This window comes from Kogia breviceps, chromosome 2 (assembly GCF_026419965.1).
Source record: "Kogia breviceps isolate mKogBre1 chromosome 2, mKogBre1 haplotype 1, whole genome shotgun sequence".
NCBI lineage: Eukaryota > Metazoa > Chordata > Mammalia > Artiodactyla > Physeteridae > Kogia > Kogia breviceps.
The window spans coordinates 89,154,707-89,174,820 of record NC_081311.1 but is presented as its reverse complement, the minus strand read 5'-3'; the positions used below and the strand labels follow the sequence as shown (position 1 = coordinate 89,174,820).

The 20,114-nt window shown below is 38.9% G+C and overlaps 1 protein-coding gene across 1 annotated transcript in view; it reads left to right on the top strand.

Annotated features, from left to right (window-relative positions):
• LOC136793700 (uncharacterized) overlaps window positions 1-18,484 on the top strand; it is a 184,155-nt gene extending 165,671 nt beyond the window's left edge. Inside the window, exon 6 of the mRNA XM_067027490.1 lies at window positions 18,401-18,484. Within this exon, the coding sequence (XP_066883591.1) occupies window positions 18,401-18,462 (62 nt within the window). The 3' untranslated portion in view covers window positions 18,463-18,484. The remainder of the gene's footprint in view (window positions 1-18,400) is intronic.
• The last annotated feature ends 1,630 nt before the right edge of the window (window positions 18,485-20,114 follow it).

Here is a 20,114-nt window from a genome sequence, read left to right as displayed (position 1 = left end):
TGAGGTTAAGGGGTTGAACTGGAAAAACTTGGCAAGTTATCTCTGGGTCTAATATTTTGAATTCTGTGAATAAATGACAGATAAGCTTGTATTGCTCTTGCATCAGCCATGTTCATCCTAAGAGGTATTGAACTATTTATTGCTTTTGAATAGTAACTTTGGTGATGGCATTTGTTTAATGCTTTATGGTTTATGAAACTTTCATATTCAGGACTCCGTTGGATATTGTTACCCATTTTCAGAAATGCAATCTGAGGTTTATAAAAGGTGAGTACTTTGTATATACCCAGAGAAAACCATAATTCAAAAGGACACATGCACCCCAGTGTTCATTGCAGCACTATTTACAATAGCCAGGTCATGGAAGCATCCATCGACAGATGAATGGATAAAAAAGATGTGGTGCATATATACAATGGAATATTACTCAGCCATATAAAGGAGTGAAATTGGGGCATTTGTAGAGATGTAGATGGAACTAGAGACTGTCATACAGAGTGAAGTTAAGTCAGAAAGAGAAAAATATTGTATATTAAAGCATATGTGTGGAATCTAGAAAAATGATACAGATGAACTGGTTTGCAAGGCAGAAATAGAGACACAGATGTAGAGAACAAATGTATGGACACCAAGGGGGGAGACTGGGGGATGAATTGGGAGATTGGGATTGACATATATACACTAATATGTATAAAATAGGCAACTAATGAGAACCTGCTGTATAGCACAGGGAACTCCACTTTGCTGTACAGTAGAAACTAACACAACATTGTAAAACAACTATACCCCAATTTTAAAAAAAAAGTGAGTACTTGACCAAGTGACCAGATTTGATAGTGGTACAGCCTCTTAGAAACCCGGGCCAACCTGATTTCATGTCTATGGCTTGATGCTGAAATTTATGGCAAAGGACAGAAGTATTTTGAGGGTCAGCAGGAAACTTTCTGGAGCTCCCCAAATCCTTAGACCTTGTAATTGCTTAGCCCAGTTCCCTTTGCAGGTTCTGTGCAGAAAAGTGTGGGCACACCCAGTTTGTGAGAGCATCGTGCCTCAACTACAAGACAGCCTGGAGCACGCAGGTGGTGACCCTTCACCACAGAGGCTTAGTGTACTTGTGGTATCAGCGTCCAAATAAGAAGAGACCCAGGTCCTCTTTGGGTGTGAGACCAGCCACCCTCCCTCTGGTTTCCAGTTGAGGAGAGGGAGGCTCAGAGAGTTTGGTGACTTGCTGAGAGAGCACAGCAGCGCTCAGGGCTACACATGCTCCTCTTCTTCCTCCCTGACACCAGCGGTCCCACCTAGCTGACTTCCATTTGCTTACTCCCCCGTACACTTGTTTATACTTTCCAAAAGTTTCTCCATAGTTAAGAAATCTGTTCAGAAAATGGTGCATATCATTTTATTGAGTGTCACTCAATTTGTTTGTCCAGGAATTGCTTAGGGGCTTGTGATGCCCTGATGTCCTTCTTTCTCTGGTGCCACAGAGCAGCTCACCCATGGGTGACATGAGCCCTCAGACATGCCAGGCTTGCCCACAGAAACTCATTTCCAATCCATCCTTCTCTTCTGGCATGGAACAACCACGCAGTCTTTTCTGCTGGGATGTTGTCCTGTGTCCTTCAAGGGACATGAGCAGGAGGTAGATGCCCATCTATGGTCACTCTCCAAGTGTGACATGGTGGATTATAGAGAAAATCTACTCTCTGGAATTCCCTGTGATTGCTGTAGGCTTCTGCTGTGTTGATTGCAGATTGAAGAGGATCTGGATGGCTGTCTGAGGCAATATATTCCAGACCAGAGATTCATCATGGTGCAGTGAGCTTTATGCTCAGTATCATCACAATCATTCCATGAAGAATCCTGTAACGCTGCAGGGTTAATGTCCATCAGACCAGGCTTGTTGCCCTCATGAGAACTGATTGTCACTCTTGGGTGAAAGCATCCCAGAGGAAACTGAGATGTGGACCAGTGATTTCTCTGCAGCATGCTCCTTCTTAAATCACCCAAGTCTATTTCCAGATGTCAATGTCTGTGCTCTTTAGGGGCTTTGGTGTTTCATTTGAGTCTATCAAGGGCTTTGCTTAAGGTCTTTGTTCCAGTACACTAATGGCCTGTGCCCTCTCTACCCTTCCCTCTCTTCTCACCCCTGTAGATTCAGCACCATTCGGCTGAGGGCTTGCACGGGCCAGGTGCAGACGACACCATTTAGTCAATCACCCAAGGCCAGCTGTGTTTGTTCTTGATGTGCTTTTCACTGTTTTGCTGCTATCTGTGAATTCCTGGCTTTGATTTTTCTCTCTTAGTCTTTGGTCTTTGGAGACTTATCCAGGCTTCCTTCCTTGGCCCTGGACCTGATCTGTGATGCTGGTTCCCACCTCCTGTCTCCCTTTCTTATGCTTCTCCAGTCCTTGGTCAGAAGCTGTTGTCCTCCTGGGAAACTGCCCCTCTTACAACATGAAGATACCAAATGATGGCTTTGCTCTCGCTCTATAAGTGAGGCTTTTGAGAACTGGGTTTATAATCTAATTCTGCAGCTTGTAGGTTGGTCTTTTTGCTTTCTTTCTAGTATTCCACTTTTAATGTTATAGAATAGACTTAGGGGTGGAGGGCAGGGAGTGGTGACGTTGTTTTGATCATTTTGGAACTTGCGCCAGCTTTTGTCAAAAAGCCTCTATAAGTGTTGTAGTGTATACTGTCTAAAACAGAGGCCCCTAGAGGTCTTCCTTCTGGCTCCCTGTATTCAGGAACTAGAACTTGATTAGTCAGGACTCTTTTCAGTTGTAAGGAAAGAAAACCCAACTCAAAACTGCATGAGCAAACTGGTGATATGTTGACTCATGTTACGGAGAAGTCCACAGTGAGGTTTAGCTTCAGGCACTGCTCAATCCAGGAACCCAAGCTGATGCTATCTGGCCTCACTTCCCCTTCTCACCCTGTATTTCTCTATCTCCTTGTTCTTCTTTTTCTGTGCTGCTTTCTTTCTCATTCTGCTGATGGACTCTTTCAGGTAGTGGGGGAAGAGAGCTGCTTACTTCCCCAGATTTATTTTCCCCAATATTTCCCAATTCTGTCAAGAAAATGAATTATTTCTTTGACTCGCCCTGCCTAGGTTACACACACACACACACACACACACACACACACACACACACACACACACACACACACACATATACCCAGAGCTATCACTGTGTTCAAGAAAGTGGAGTATTATCATTTGTCCAGACCTGGGTCACTAGGCCACTGCTGTGATCATGGGGTTGAGACTTATAGCCAAAAGGAAGAGCATTCCAGGACAGCCACCAGGAATGGCAACCACAGTCTCTCAAATGCAGCCATGCAAGACACTTCACCCTACGGTAGAGCATAGAGAACAGATGCTCCCCACTCAGTCTTTCTGCTTAACTGGGGCCTTTTCCAGTCATTTCTTTTATCAATAAAAGGATGAGTTCCTATGTAATTGCAGTCACCAATGCTCTTTGTCTCTGTAGCCCCTGGTGTTCCAGAGGGAAGAATTCTCCCTCCCTTACCCCGGGGATCCTAACTGACCTTGGCTGCAGCCAAAGAAGGAACCAGGGGCAAATCGATCCTAATGTGGCCAGTCCCATTTCCTAGGGCAGCTTATATCATCTGTCAACATCATTATTGCCTTCATTAAGAGGAAGAACTGGGTACATGATTTTCTTTAATATAGGATATAAACAGGCTTAATATATGTTATTTTTAAAATGGCTTTGTGTTTAAGGAGTTTGCAATCATACACATTGGCTGCTCCAAAGAAAAGCAAAAACAGTAGGGTAGTTGGCCCCAAGCAGAAGAAACACAAGCACATTTGCACAGAGTGCCAGGAGACCATTTTCAATTGAATCTCAACATTGTTTCACAGATGGTCCGTTAGTCTGGTGCCTTCATTAGAGGCGTGATTTGCCACCAGGGCCCCCCATTGCACTGTGCATTGCTTAAGTGGTTTCTTCTCCAACCCCTTTAAAGAAAATATAAAGATTCTCAAAAATAACCTGCCATAGAGATAGCTCTGAGTTGCTTGTGTAAGTGTTTTCATGAAAGGACACATTTTTTTTGCTAAGAATGAGATATTCATTGCTTTATATTAAACCATGTATAGATTATTTATTGCCTTTGTTGAGAAGCCAATTTACTTCCCAGTGTTGATAATTGAATCCAAAGCTCTGCCATGCATCACCAGCATGTGTTTTCAAGGAAAAACAAGAGACCATGTGCAAACTGAGGCTCTAGGGTGTCTGTGAGAAAAGATACACTCATATTTCATATTTTATGCACCTCTCATTTCAATTAGCAAAATATGTCTATTTCTTCCTTTCCTGTATGTTAACCTCTCAGTAATAAACAATCTTGTTGTATCCTTTAGTAAGGAGAATACATCTTAGAGACACACCAATCTACATTAGCTGTCATCTAGAAACCTGAGATATGGAATAAATGACGTGGATGGAGTTAGCACAGAGAGCTGGAGGCCTGCTGGTTGAGACTTGATTTTATGGGGTGTGTGTGTGTTTGTGTATATATTGTTTGTATGTGTGTATATATATGTGTGTGTGCATATATATTTGTATGTGTGTGTGTGTGTGTATATATATATATATATATATATATATATATAGAGAGAGAGAGAGAGAGAGAGAGAGAGAGAGAGTATTATTTCTAACAGACATTGACATGACTAAGAGGGCTGTAAGTAGCTGTAAACCACATATGGCTTCCTATTTGTCTTTGCTACAAGGGAAACAGAAAGTCTCCCATGCCATTGCTTTGGGACGGTTCATCCCAGCGACTATGTTTATATGTTAAAAAATACTTCTTTTTCTATAATCTTTGTTCATTCATTTATTTTTTTTCCATTTTTATTGAGATATAATTGACACATAGCACTGTAGAAGTTTAAGGTGTACAGCATGATTATCTGACTTACATACGTCATGAAATGATTACCACAGTAAATCTAGTGAACATCCATCATCACATATAGATACAGTATAAAAGAAAAAAAATTTCCCCTTGTAATGAGAACTCTTAGGATTTACTCTTAGCAATTTACATATAGAAAAAAAGAAAAAATACATTAATGTAATTTCAATTTTTAATGGACAATGGCTCAGCAGGAGGTCCCTGTTTGCTTTCCTGACTGTTTCATTTTCACCGATTTGTAACTGAAATATAAAACAGGGGAAGCCAAATTTCCCCTTTGCCTGCTTGGTTATCTTTGAAAGAAAGAAATAAGATTAGTAGGTGTCATAATGATTAAATTGGAAGTTCTTCGAATCTGGGTACACCTCTTGATGTCTTAACTGGAGATAACATTCTTGGTGATCTGATGCCAGCCGGGTTAGCTTTCCCATCCTCAGAGCAAGTATTTGGAGGGTGAATGATGAATCTTCCAGAAAGCCTAAAGACTAGTTGATTAATCTGAAAATTAAAGAGAAACTGTTAGAAGCTTAAATAATATTAGTTTTGAACGTCAGGTGGGCTGATGTGGCTCAGGAGGTGCCCTCATCACTTGTTGGCTCTGTGTGGGTGGGTGCAAACTAAAAGAGGTAAGGTTCTGGGTGTGGTGGGGTACATGTAGCTCCTGCCTCGGGGATGCTGCCCCCTAGCTGTGAGGGTTTGCACAAATAATCTTACCTCTCTGGCTTCACGGTCCTCCTATGGACAGATTAAGTGAAAGACACCTTATCCTCTTGGCTCACAGAGATTGCAGAAGACCTGAGGAAATGATGGCTATTCGAGTGATTTGGAAAGTGAAAGAGGTTGGGAAAAGTACAACTCCACAGGCTAACCAAAACCATGCACCTTAAAGAAAAGTATTAGGAAATGTAAGAGCGATAACAGATGCCTACCAAGTTTGCCCACATACCTGGGCTTTTGAGCATCTACTCTGTTCAAAAAATATGTCCTAGCTTTCTAGCATCCATTTCTATTATCAGCATTGTCTACGGGAAGAAGGTTGAGCCAGTCAGTCTTTGGAGACTGTGTTGCCTTCTAGTGACTCAAAAGTGGAGGCAATAATAACTTATTTCTACAATGTTATAAAGACCAAGTGAGATAAGATGTGCCAGGTGCCCAGTACATAACAGGCACGGGACAGATGAGGTGCAGGTTAGGTGCACTCTAAGCAGAGCAAACGTGAACACATTGGTACAGAGGACCAAGGAACCATTTTATTATTTTAGCTGTGCTTCCTCCCTTCAGCTAAAAGGGCCACCCGAAGTGTCTCTGTGGGGGATTAATCTTTTTCTGACCCCGTCTCCCTGTCCTCAGAGTGACTTCCTTGGGTAACTGGCTGTCAGTATCTGGTTAGTGGAGGTCAGAGTATTATCCAGCAGGCCCATTAGGGTTTGCTGTACAACTGGTTGTGATGACAGAGGCTACTCAAGCTTGAAAAGGGCTGAGCTTCAATGAGAGTGGGCCTTTTGCTCCCGCTTTTTTGGAGGCATGGCTGTGCCAGTCAGGCTGAGAAGGCATACACTGAGCTAAGGGTTCTGCCAGCATCCATGTGGGGGAGAACATTCTTAGGATTGTGCTTTCCCCTGAGAACTGCTTGGGGACAAGCAGCCAAGTCCTGGGGTGAAGACTAAGGTCCCAAAGACAGAACTGGCCTTCAGAGACCCAGAATCCCCTCGTAGAAGTGTGGAGCGTGTATGTGTCTGTATGTATGAATTTGGAGTGTTTCATAAGTGAGTGTGTGTGTGTACATTTTTCCATATTGAGAAGAACTGTCAGAGCTTTCTGGCTCTGGAGGATCTGCTGGGGTACGTGTATTTCTCTCCATCTCATTTCTGGGATCTTGTTCACTGGTACAACAGGAGAGAATCAAATCAGTAGCCTGGAAGACCAAGGGTAAGGAATATTTCTCTCAGAGGAAAAATATGAAGATATGGAAATCATGAGGAAGAAATCAAGACACCAGAGGACAAATCCAGGAGGTCTAACATATGGATAGTAAGAGATCCAGAAGGAGAAGAAAGAACAGATGCGGAAGAGGCAATGGCTAAACAACTAATAGAGAATGCTTTCACTGATCTAAAGAAAACCTGTTAACTGATTTAAAAGGCTGGGTTCTAGGAAATATAGATACCTTTCCTGGAAAATTTCTGAAGTCCAAGCAAGAAAGGAAACACATGCGTTCAGACTACAAGAACAGCTTATTAACAAAGGAAAATGAATTTTTTCTAATCTACAAGAGTGGGACCTTAAAGACAGTGGAAGAACTTTACAGATCACTGAAGAAAATAGACCAAAACTCCAGGAACCCTCCATCCAGTTCTGGTACCATTCTCTTGTCAGGCCAGAAGAAAGGCATTTATGGATGCCCAAGGATTCAAAGAAGAAGTAAAACGTAAATGACCAAATATCTAGAAATCAATAAATAAAGGAAATGCACACAAAGAGCCACAAATAATATTATACTCAGACATAAATTTATAGTCTCAAATGCCTTCATTATTAAAGAAACTGGTAATAAAGGAACTAAGAACCCACATTAATAGTGAAAGCAAAGTAGAGAAAAAATGAGGAGTTAATTTTGAAAAAAAAAATCAGTTCAAATGAAACTTAGAAAACAATGGTAAAAACAAAATCTGTTTTTGCTTGTTCTTAAAGACCAACAGAATAGGCAGCTCTCACAAAATCAGTTAAGGAAAAAAGAAATTAGGAATAAGAAAAAACAAAACAAAATTTAAAATGTAGAAAAACAAAATTATGGGATTATTTTGCATAACTTTGACCAAAAAGAGGAAATGGATAATTTCGTAGAAAAATATGGAACATCAAAATTTCAAAAGAAATAGAAATTTTGAAAAAAGGCAGTTATCAGTCAAGAGGTTGGAAGGATAACTGGCAAGATATCATTAAACAGAGACTATACGAAGAGAGATTTTATTTATTTACTTAGTTTTATTGAAGTATAGTTGATTTACAATGTTTCAAGTATACAGCAAAATGATTCAGTTATACATATATAGAGCTATTTTTCAGATTATTTTCCATTATAGGTTATTACAAAGTATTGAATACAATTCCCTGTGGTATATAGTAGGTCCTTGTTGTTTATCTATTTTATGTACAGTAATTTTTATCTGTTAATCCTAAACTCCTAATTTATCCCTTCCCCCTTTCCCCTTTGGTAAGCGTAAGTTTTTTTTCCCCCTATATCTGTGAGTCTATTTCTGTTTTGTAAATAAGTTCATATGTATCATTTTTTAGATTCCACATGTAAGTGGTATCATATGATATTTGTCTTTCTCTGTCTGACTTACTTCACTTAGTATGATAATCTCTAGGTCCATCCATGTTGCTGCAAATGGCATTATTTCATTCTTTTTTATGGTTGAGTAGTATTTCATTGTATATATGTACCACATCCTCTTTATCCATTCATCTGTTGATGGACATTTAGGTTGCTTCCATGTCCTGGCTCTTGTAAATAGTGCTGCAGTGAACATAGGGTGCATGTATCTTTTTGAATTATAGTTTTGTCCAGATATATGCCCAGGATGATCATATGGTGGTTTTATTTTTAGTTTTTTAAGGAACTTCCATACTTTCTCCATAGTGGCTGCACCAATTTACATTCCCACCTACAGTGTAGGAGGGTTCCCTTTTCTCCACACTATATAAAAAGATACTTTACAGCAGTTTACCTAACCTCTAAATCACATACAATCCAATGTTATTTATACAAAACCACAGTTAATCTCCAAGTGCAGTCCCTAGACCAGCAGAAATTCAAATTCTTGGACCCCACCTCAGGCATACTGCATCAGACACACTTGGAGATGGGACCCAGTAACCAGTGGTCTAACAAGCCCTCCAAGTGATTAAGTGCAAGAGCCATAGCTACACCAGGCCATAGAAAAAATGTGAAAGCATACTGTGGCAGGTGTGCGTTTAGATATTCTCTCTCTCTTCCCCCCCCCCCGTCCATCTTTCTGTCTATCTATCTTTTATCTATATTTTATTTTAGGTACACAGATTGGGCAAGTTCTTAAATTGCTAAAAACTTTTTTTTAGTTTAAAGATGAATGGGTATTGAATTTTAGCAAGTGCTTTTCCCAAATATGTTGATATAATGTTTTCTTCTTTATTTTGATAATAAGATTTATTTTTACGTTAAAAAATTTCTATTCTCATTATACTTTAAAAAATTGTTCAATTAAGTTTGCTGATATTTTGTTTAGGATTTTTACTTTATTTTCATGAATAATATTGATCTCTAATTTCTTTTTAAAAGTATCTTAGTAAGATTTTTGTAATAGGGTTATGCAGGAATCATAAAAATGAGTTGGGAAGTGTTCCCACTTTCTCTTTTCTTTAAAAGAGTTTGTGGAATATAGCTTTTATTTATTTTTTATTTGGTAGACTTTGCCAGTGAAGCTCTGTGCCTGGAGTTCTCTTCATAGAAAAATTTTAATTAGAGATTTAATTTCTTAAACAATCATTTTTATTTTCATATTTTTAATTTAGATCTTCTATTTCTTCTTGTGACAGTTTTGGTAAACTGTGTGTGTATTTTTAATTTGTTTTACCTAGCTAATTATCAAAATAATTGTCAAATTATCATTAAGTTGTTTAAAACATATTTCTATTAGTTATTTAAATATACTATTGAGAGATAATTTATAAAACATAAAATTAACCTCTCTAAAGTATTTAATTCATTGGTTTTTAGTATATTCACAGAGTTGTTCGACCACTGTCACAATCTAAGTAAAATTTTCACCACCCAGAAGAGAAACCCCATATCCATCAGCAGTTGCTTCCCTTTCCTCTTTCCCCAAACCTAAGTAATCACTAATCAAATTTCAATCTCCATGGATTTGTTGATTTTGAACATTTCATGTAAATGAAATTATATACTATGTGTTCATCTGTGATGCATTCTTTCATTTAGCACAATGTCTTCACACTCCATCCATGTCTTGGCACTTGTCAGTACTACTTCCTATTGCTGAATAATAATTCATTGTGTGAGCAGATATCATATTTTTTATTCATTTATAATTTGATGAACATCTGAATTATTTCCAGTTTGTGGCTATTGTGACTAATGCTACTAAGAATATTTGTGTATAAGTTTTTTGGTGAGCATAAACTTTCATTTATCTTGAATAAATACCAAAGTACAGGTTTATTGGGTAATATGGGAATAATATTAACATGTTTATATGTACGTACTGGCTATTTTCACATATTATTTGGAGGAATGTCTATTGAGTTCCACTTCCATTAAAAAAAAATTGTGTTGAGAGAAACTTTCAAGATGGCAGAGGAGTAAGACGTGGAGATCACCTTCCTCCCCACAAACACATCAAAAATACATCTACATGTGGAACAACTCCTACTGAACACCTACTGAATGCTGGTAGAAGACCTCAGACTTCCCAAAAGGCAAGAAACTCCCCATGTGCCTGGGTAGGGCAAAAGAAAAAAACAGAGACAAAAGAATAGAGACAGGACCTGCACCTCTGGGAGGGAGCTGTAAAGGAGGAAAAGTTTCCACACACTAGGAAGCCCCTTCACTGCAGGAGACAGGGTGTGGCAGAGGGGAAGCCTCAGAGCCACAGAGGAGAGCACAGCAATAAGGGTGCAGAGGGCAAAGCAGAGCGATTCCTCTACAGAGGATCGGTGCTGACCAGCACTCACCAGCCTCAGAGGCTTGTCTGCTCCCCCGCTGGGGCGGGTGGGGGCTGGAAACTGAGGCTCAGGTTTTGGAGGTCAGATCCCAGGGAGAGAACTGGGGTTGGCTGTGTGAACACAGACTGAAGGGGGCTAGTACATCACAGCTTGCAAGGAGGGAGGCCAGGAAAAAGTCTGGACCTGCCTAACAGGCAAGAGATAATTGTTTTGGGGTGCAAGAGGAGAAGAGATTCAGAGCACCTCATAAATGAGTTCCAGAGACTGGCGTGAGACACAGCTATCAGTGCGGACCACAGAGACAGGCATGAAATGCTAAGGCTGCTGGCAGCCACCAAGAAACCTGTGTGAAAGAACAGGTCACTATCCACACCTCCCCTCCCAGGAGACTGTGCAGCCTGCCACTGCCAGGGTCCTGTGATCCAGGAACAACTTCCCCAGGAGAACACACAGTGTGCCTCAGGCTGTTCCAACATCACACCGGCCTCTGCCACCACAGGCTCACCCCGGATTCTGTACCCCTCCCCCCCCCGGCCTGAGTGAGCCAGAGACCATAATCAGCCGCTCCTTTAACCCCTCCTGTCTGTACGAAGAACAGAATTCAGAGGGCAACCTACATGCAGAGGTTGGGCCAAATACAAAGCTGAAGCCCAGGAGCTGTGCGAACAAAGAAGAGAAAGGGAAATTTCTCCCAGCAGCCTCAGGAGCAGCAGATTAAATCTCCACAATCAACTTGATGTATCCTGCATCTGTGGAATACCTGAATAGAGTACAGAGAAATATGCAGGAGATGAAGGAGCAAGGCAAAAACCCAACAGACCAAACAAATGAAGAGGAAATAGGCAGTCTACCTGAGAAATAATTCAGAGTAACGATAGTAAAGGTGAGCAAAATCTTGGAAATAGAATGGAGAAAATACAAGAAATTTTAACAAAGACCTAGAAGAACTAAAGAATAAAGAAAAAATGATGAACAACACAAGAAATAAAGTTAAAACTTCTCTAGAAAGAGCAGAACAATTGAGGCAGAAGAACAGATAAGTGACCTGGAAGGCAAAATAGCAGAAATAACTACTGCAAAACAGAATAAAGAAAAAAGAATGAAAAGAACAGAGGACTGTCTCAGAGAGGTCTGGGACAACATTAAACACACCAACATTCGAATAATAGGGGTCCCAGAGAAAGAAGAGAAAAAGAAAGGGACTGAGAAAATATTTGAAGAGATTATAGTTGAAAACTTCCCTAATTTGGGAAAAGAAATAGTCAATAAAGCCCAGGAAGCACAGAGAGTCCCATACAGGAAAAAACCAAAGAGAAACACTCCAAGACACATATTAATCAAATTAAATACAAAGAAAAAATATTTTAAACAGCAAGGGAAAAACAAAAAAAAATAACATACAAGGGATTCCCTATAAGGTTAACATCTGATCTTTCAGCAGAAACTCTGCAAGTCAGAAGGGAGTGGCAGGACATATTTAAAGAGATGAAAGGGAAGAACCTACAACCAAAATTACTCTACCCAGCAAGGATCTCATTCGGATTCAAAGGAGAAATTAAAACCTTTACAGACAAGCAAAACCTAAGAGAATTCAGCACCACCAAACCAGCTCTACAACAAATGCTAAAGGAATGTTTCTAGGCAGGGAAAACAAGAGAAAGAAAAGACCTACAATAACAAACCCAAAACAATTAAGAAAATGGCAATAGGAACATATGAATAATTACCTTAAATGTAAATGGATTAAATGTTCCAACCAAAAGATATAGACTGGATAAATGGATACAAAACCAAGACCCATATATATGCTGTCTACAAGAGACCCACTTCAGACCTAGGGACAAATACAGACTGAAAGGGGATGGAAAAAGATATTTCACGCAAATGGAAATCAAAAAAAAGCTGGAGTAGCAAATCTCATATCAGACAAAATAGACTTTAAAACAAAGACTATTACAAGAGACAAAGAAGGGCACTATATAATGATCAGAGGATCAATCCAAGAATAAGACATATAACAATCATAAATATTTATGCACCCAACATAGGAGCACCTCAATACATAGGCAAATACTATAAGCCATAAAAGGGGAAATCGACAGTAACACAATCATAGTAGGGGACTTTAACACCCCACATTCACCAATGGACAGATCATCCAAAATGAAAATAAATAAGGAAACACATTAAACACGCTGGACTTAATTGATATTTATAGGACACTCCATACAAAAACAACAGAATACACTTTCTTCTCAAGTGCTCATGAACATTCTCCAGGATAGATCATATCTTGGGTCACAAACCAAGCCTTGGTAAATTTAAGAAAATTGAAATCGTATCAAGTATCTTTTCCAACCACAATGCTATGAGCCTAGGTACCAATTGCAAGGAGAAAACGGTTAAAAATACAAACACATGGAAGGTAAACAATACGCTACTAAATAACCAAGAGATCACTGAAGAAACCAAAGAGGAAATCAAAAAATACCTAGAAAGAAATGACAAAACATGATGGCACAAAACGTATGGGATGCAGCAAGAGCAGTTCTAAGAGGAAAGTTTATAGCAATACAAACCTACCTCAAGAAACAAGAAACATCTCAAATAAACAACCTAACCTTATACCTAAAGCAATTAGAGAAGGAATAACAACAAAAAACATCCAAAGTTAGCAGAAGGAAAGAAATCATAAAGATCTGATCAGAAATAAATGAAAAAGAAATGAAGGAAACAATAGCAAAGATCACTAAAACTAAAAGCCGATTCTTTGAGAAGATACACAAAATTGATAAACCATTAGCCAGACTCATCAAGAAAAAAAGGGAGAAGACGCAAATCAATGGAATTAGAAATGAAAAAGAAGTGACAACTGACACTGCAGAAATACAAAGGATCATGAGAGATTACTACAAGCAACTATATGCCAATAAAATGGACAACCTGGAATAAATGGACAAATTCTTAGAAAAGCACAACTTCTGAGACTGAACCAGGAAGAAATAGAAAATATAAAAAGACCAATCAGAAGCACTGAAATTGAAAACGTGTTTAGAAATCTTCCAACAAACAAAAGCCCAGGACCAGATGGCTTAACAGGCAAATTCTATCAAACACTTAGAGAAGAGCTAACACCTAAACTTCTCAAACTCTTCCAAAATGTAGCAGAGGAAGGAACACTCCCAAATTCATTCTACAAGGCCACCATCACCCTGATACCAAAACCAGACAAAGATGTCACAAAAAAAGAAAACTACAGGCTAATATCACTGATGAACATAGATGTGAAAATCCTCAACAAAAACACTAGCAAACAGAATTCAGCAGCACATTTAAAGGATCATATATCATGATCAAGTGGGGTTTATCCCAGGAATGCAAGGATTCTTCAATATATGCAAATCAATCAATGTGATACACCACAGTAACAAATTGAAGGATAAAAATCATATGATCATCTCAATAGATGCAGAAAAATTTTCAACAAAATTCAAAACTGATTTATGATAAAAACTTTCCAGAAAATAGGCATAGAGTGAACTTACCTCAACATAATAAAGGCCATACATGACAAACCCACAGCCAACATTGTTCTCAATGATGAAAAACTGAAATCATTTCCACTAAGATCAGGAAAAAGACAAGGTTGCCCACTCTCACCACTATTATTCAACACAGTTTTGGAAGTTTTAGCCACAGCAATCAGAGAAGAAAAAGAAATAAAATGAATCTAAATGGGAAAAGAAGAATAAAACTCTCACTGTTTGCAGATGACATGATACTATACTTAGAGAATCCTAAAGATGCTACTAGTAAAAATACTAGTGCTAATTAATGAATCTGGTAAAGTAGCAGGATACAAAATTAATGCATAGAAATCTCTTCCATTCCTAAACAATAATGATGAAATATCTGAAAGAGAAATTAAGGAAACACTACCATTTACCATTGCAACACAAAGAATAAAATACCAAGGAATAAACCTACGTATGAAGACACAAGACCTGTATGCAGAAAACTGTGACACTGATGAAAGAAATTAAAGATGATATAAACAGATGGAGAGATATACCACGTTCTTGGATTGGAATAATCAACATTGTAAAAATGACTATACTACCCAAAGCAATCTACAGATTCAATGCACTCCCTATCAAACTACCAATGGCGTTTTTCACAGAGCTAGAACAAAAACTTTCACAATTTGTATGGAAACACAAAAGACCCTGAATAGCCAAAACAATCTTGAGAAAGAAAAACGGAGCTGGAGGAATCAGGGTCCCTGATTTCAGACCATACTACAAAGCTACAATAATCAAGACAGTATTGTACTGGCACAAAAATAGAAGTATACATCAATGGAAAAGGGTAGAAAGCCCAGAGATAAACCCACAGACATATGGTCACCTTATCTTTGATAAAGGAGGCAAGAATGTACAATGGAGAAAAGACAGCCTCTTCAATAAGTGATGCTGGGAAAACTGGACAGCTACATGTAAAAGAATGAAATTAGAACACTCCCTAACACCATACACAAAAATAAACTCAAAGTGGATTAAAGACCTAAATATAAGGTCAGACACTATAAAACTCTTAGAAGAAAACATAGGCAGAACAGTGTATGACATAAATCACAGCAAAATCCTTTTTGGCCCACCTCCTAGAGAAATGGAAATAAAAACAAAAATAAGCAAATGGGACCTAATGAAACTTAAAAGTTTTGCACAGCAAAGGAAACTGTAAACAAGATGAAAAGACAACCCTCAGAATGGGAGAAACTATTTGCAAATGAAGCAACTGACAAAGGATTAATCGCCAAGATATAGAAACAGCTCATGCAACTCAATATCAAAAACCAAAGAGCCCAATCCAAAAATGGGCAGAAGACCTAAATAGACATTTCTCCAAAGAAGATATACAGATTGCAAACAAATACATGAACGGATGCTCAACATCACTAATCATTAGAGAAAAGCAAATCAACACTACAATGAGGTATCACCTCACACAGGTCAAAATAGCCATCATCAAAAAATCTACAAACATCTAATGCTGGAGAGGGTGTGGAGAAAAGAGAACTCTCTTGCAGTGTTGGTGGGAATGTAAACTGATACAGCCACTATGGAGAACAATATGGAGGTTCCTTAGAAAACTAGAAATAGAACTCTCATATGACCCAGCAATCCCACTACTTGGTATATACCCTGCTAAAACCATAATTCAAAGAGCGTCATGTGGGCTTACCTGGTGGTGCAGTAGTTGAGAATCGGCATGCTAATGCAGGGGACATGGTCTCAAGCCCTGGTCTGGGAGGATCCCACATGCCGCGGAGCAACTAGGCCTGTGAGCCACAACTACTGAGCCTGCGCGTCTGGAGCCTGTGCTCCACAACAAAAGAGGCGGTGATAGTGAGAGGCCCGCGCACCGCGATGAAGAGTGGCCCCCACCTGCCACAACTAGAGAAAGCCCTCACACAGAAATGAAGACCCAACACAGCAAAAATTAATTACTTAATAAACTCCTACCCCCAACATCTTCTTTTTAAAAAAAAGAGAGAGCGTCAATACCTCAATATTCATTGCAGCTCATTGCAGCTCAGTCTGGCTACAATAGCCAGGACATAGAAACAACCTAAGTGTCCTTTTGACAGATGAATGGATAAAGCAGATTTGGCACATTATATACAATGGAATGTTACTCAGCCACAGAAAGAAACAAAATTGAGTTATTTGTAGTGAGGTGGATGGACCTAGAGTCTGTCACACAGAGTGAAGTAAGTGAGAAAGAGAAAAACAAATATCGTATGGTAACACATATATATGGAATCTGAAAAAAAATGTTTCTGTAGAACCTAGGGTCAGGACAGGAATAATGACGCAGATGTAGAGAATGGACTTGAGTACACAGGGAAGGGGAAGGATAAGCTGGGAAGGAATGAGAGAGTGGCATTGAAATACATACACTATCAAATGTAAAATAGATAGTTAGTGGGAAGCAGCCACATAACACAGGGAGATCAGCTCAGTGCTTTGTGACCACCTAGAGGGGTGGGATGGGGAGGGTGGGAGGGAGACGCAAGGATGAGGGGATATGGGGATATATGGGGATATGGGGATATATGTATACGAATAGCTGATTCACTTCGTTATACAGCAGAAACTAACACAGTAATGTTAAGCAATTATACTCCAATAAAGATATTTTTAAAAAAGAAAAAAAGCTTCTGCTTTTAATTAGCAAAGGAAACAATTAAAGCGAACAAGTAGATTGAACAGATAACCTATGGAATGAGAGAAAATACTTGTAAATCACATATCTGATAAAGTTTTAATATTCAAAATATGTAAGGAATGCATACAACTGAATAGCAATAATAATAATTTTTAAAAGGGCAAAGGAACTGAATAGACATTTCTCAAAATAAGAAATGCAAATGGCCATGAGGTACATGAAATGGTGCTCGACATCTGTAATCATCAGGAAAATTCAAAGCAATACCGCAATGAGATATCTCCTCACACCTGTTATTTATAATGGCTATCATTAAAAAAAACATGAAATATAACAAGTGTGGTCAAGTACGTAGAGAAAAGGGAGCCCTTGTGCACTATTGGTAGGAATGTAAATTGACCCAGTCATCGTGGAAAACAGTATGGATGTTCCTCAAAAAATTGAAAATAGAACTACTGGATGATCACACTTCTGGTCATATTTCCTAAAGAAAAAAGTTTGAATCTCAAAGAGATATCTGCACTCCCATGTTCACTGCAGCATTATTCACAATAGCAAAGATATGGAGATAATCTAAATGTCTGTCAACGGATGAATGGATAAATAAAATGTGGCATATATGTATGTAAAATGAAGTATTATTCAGCTTTAAAAAAAGAAGGAATTTTCGCCATTCACAATAACATGGTTCTACATGAAGGATATTTTGTAACTGAAATAAGCCAGACACAGAAAGGCAACTACTGCATGATCTCACTAATATGATGAATCTAAAATAGTCAAACTCTTAGAGAGTTGAATGGTGGTAGTCAGGGACAGGGGTAACTGAGGAGATGTTGGTCAAAGGGTCTAAAGTTTCACTTATGCAAGATCAATGAGTTCTGGGGATCTAATGTATAGCATGGTGACAATAATTAACAATACTCTATTGTATTCTTGAAAGTTGATAAGAATACAGATCTTGAATTAAATCTTAACACACACACACACACACACATGCACACACAATGGTAATGTAAAGGTAATGGATAATGTATTTAGTTTGATTGTGGTAATAGTTTCACAATGTATACATATATCAAAACACCAAGTTGTACACCTTAAATATATATAACTTTTGTATGTCAAAAATATCTCAGTGGAGTTGTTATGAAAATCTCTGGATACAAGAATAAACATTATTTTCCTCCAGAATAAGCTTCATCTTCCTATGTCAGGTAGCTATGATAAGTAGGTGGTCACATTGGTCTATCAGGAATGAATTGTATCAGGTCTGGGTTACACATTTAGTTAATTTTAGTTAATTCTGCCTAAATTTCTTAAGAGTGAGCCCCTCCCTGTAGAGGCTCTGAATACCTCAAAAATTCCAGTACCTTCTTCTCGTTTATCTGCTCAGTCCCCAGCCCTCCATCATGGTACTTACATGTCACACTCAGCAAATGTCCTTTGGGGGTAAATGTGTTAGAGAGGGAAATTCATTCTGCATCTTGGGCTCTTACAGATTCCAATCCATCCACTGTTTTTCCTGAACCAAGTCAAATTCTCCGCCTGTTCATGCCCTGACTCAACAGACGCTCTACAGAGGTAAGTGGCTACTAGTCTCTGCTCACCAAGAAGAGCTTATCTTTTTTAGAGTGTAGTTCTCTTAGGCTTCTTTGCATCCACACCTTTCTGATACAGTTTTAAAATATACATTGTTTTACTTTATCCTTTTTTGTGTGTGTTACAATGAGAAGATTAATATATTATGAATGTGTGCATGCTAGCCAGTGTTGAAAGTCTTTCTTATGTTACTTTTTGGAGGAATTATCTCCCTGCACCACTGTTCCCCCACACATGAAATCCATGTTTGGAAGTACTTTTGCCTGATGGTGGGACAGGCTTAGTTGTGTGTGGGGGAGGATATGGGAGACAAAACAACAAAAGTGTTGGTAAGTCATATTGGTGAATGGAGCTTCCAGTACCACTAGAAGATGGAATCATGACATCACGTGTGAGACCAGTGGCCTCAGGTTTTCCACATACTGGATGAGTTCCATGGACTTGTTGTCCTTGAACACTATTTAACACATTATTCTGCAGACTAAACAAGAGAAAGATACCTGTAACTGAGAACATATCTTAATGGAAATCATAGAAATGCTACTTCCTAAAAATGGTAATGAAAAACAATAATTCCCACTTGATTTGGCAGAAGGACATTAGAATCTGTTTAGCAAACATGACCTACAAACTGATTAATGTCACGGGCAACAGTGCTCTTTCCTCAGGCATGGCGTTATTTCAGTTGCACTGTATCCTCCTGTAATCGTGTCATTCCTTATTTGATCTAAATTACAAGACAAAGCCTCAGAGGCTGGAAGTGGCTTCCGAATTCTATAAAGCAAACAAGTGGTGAAACCAGTAGTCTAAAATCTGGGGCTCTTGACTCCCAGAACAGGACCAACATTCTTTAAACATTTATAGGTTGCCTCCTATGTGCCAGAAAACTGTTATTCTGTCATCCCATCCCGAGATCCTCAAAGGCAGGGAAACGTGTGTTCCTTCCATTCTATTGTCCTTAGTCCACACAGTAAGCACTTGACTGGAATTGGATTTAGTTAGGATTGAGGACCTGAAGAACAACTTTTCTTTGTCATGAAAAGTGAACAATTTTTCTTTGGCATATGTTATGGGTTGAATTGTGTTCCCCCCCGCCAAATCCATATGTTCAAGTCCTACCCCCCGTACCTTGCAATGTAACCTTATTTAGTAATAATAGGGTCATTGCAAACGTAATTATTAAAGGTATGTAATAAAGTTGTGTAATTAGGAAAATTATGCTGTCTCTCAGGTTCCTGTAAGTGAGACCAAGGTCATCAAGGTCATTAGAGAGGGCCCTAATAAAATATGGCTGGCATCCTAATTAGAAGGGGAAGTTTGGACACAGAGATGGACACACATACAGGGGAGACACTGTGAAGAGATACAGGGAGGAAACAGCCACCTACAAGCCAAGGACAGAGGTCTGGAACCGATTTTTCCCTCACAGCATTCAGAAGATTTCAGACTTCAAACCTCCAGAATTGTGAGACAGTAAATTTCTATTGTTTAAACCAAAAAAATTATAAGACAAAGTAGAACTTTTCACTACTCTTTCCTAAGACAAATGATACCTTTAGCACCTAGAAGTCAGAATTAAGGGAGAAATAGCAACTGTGCCCATTTTCTAATAG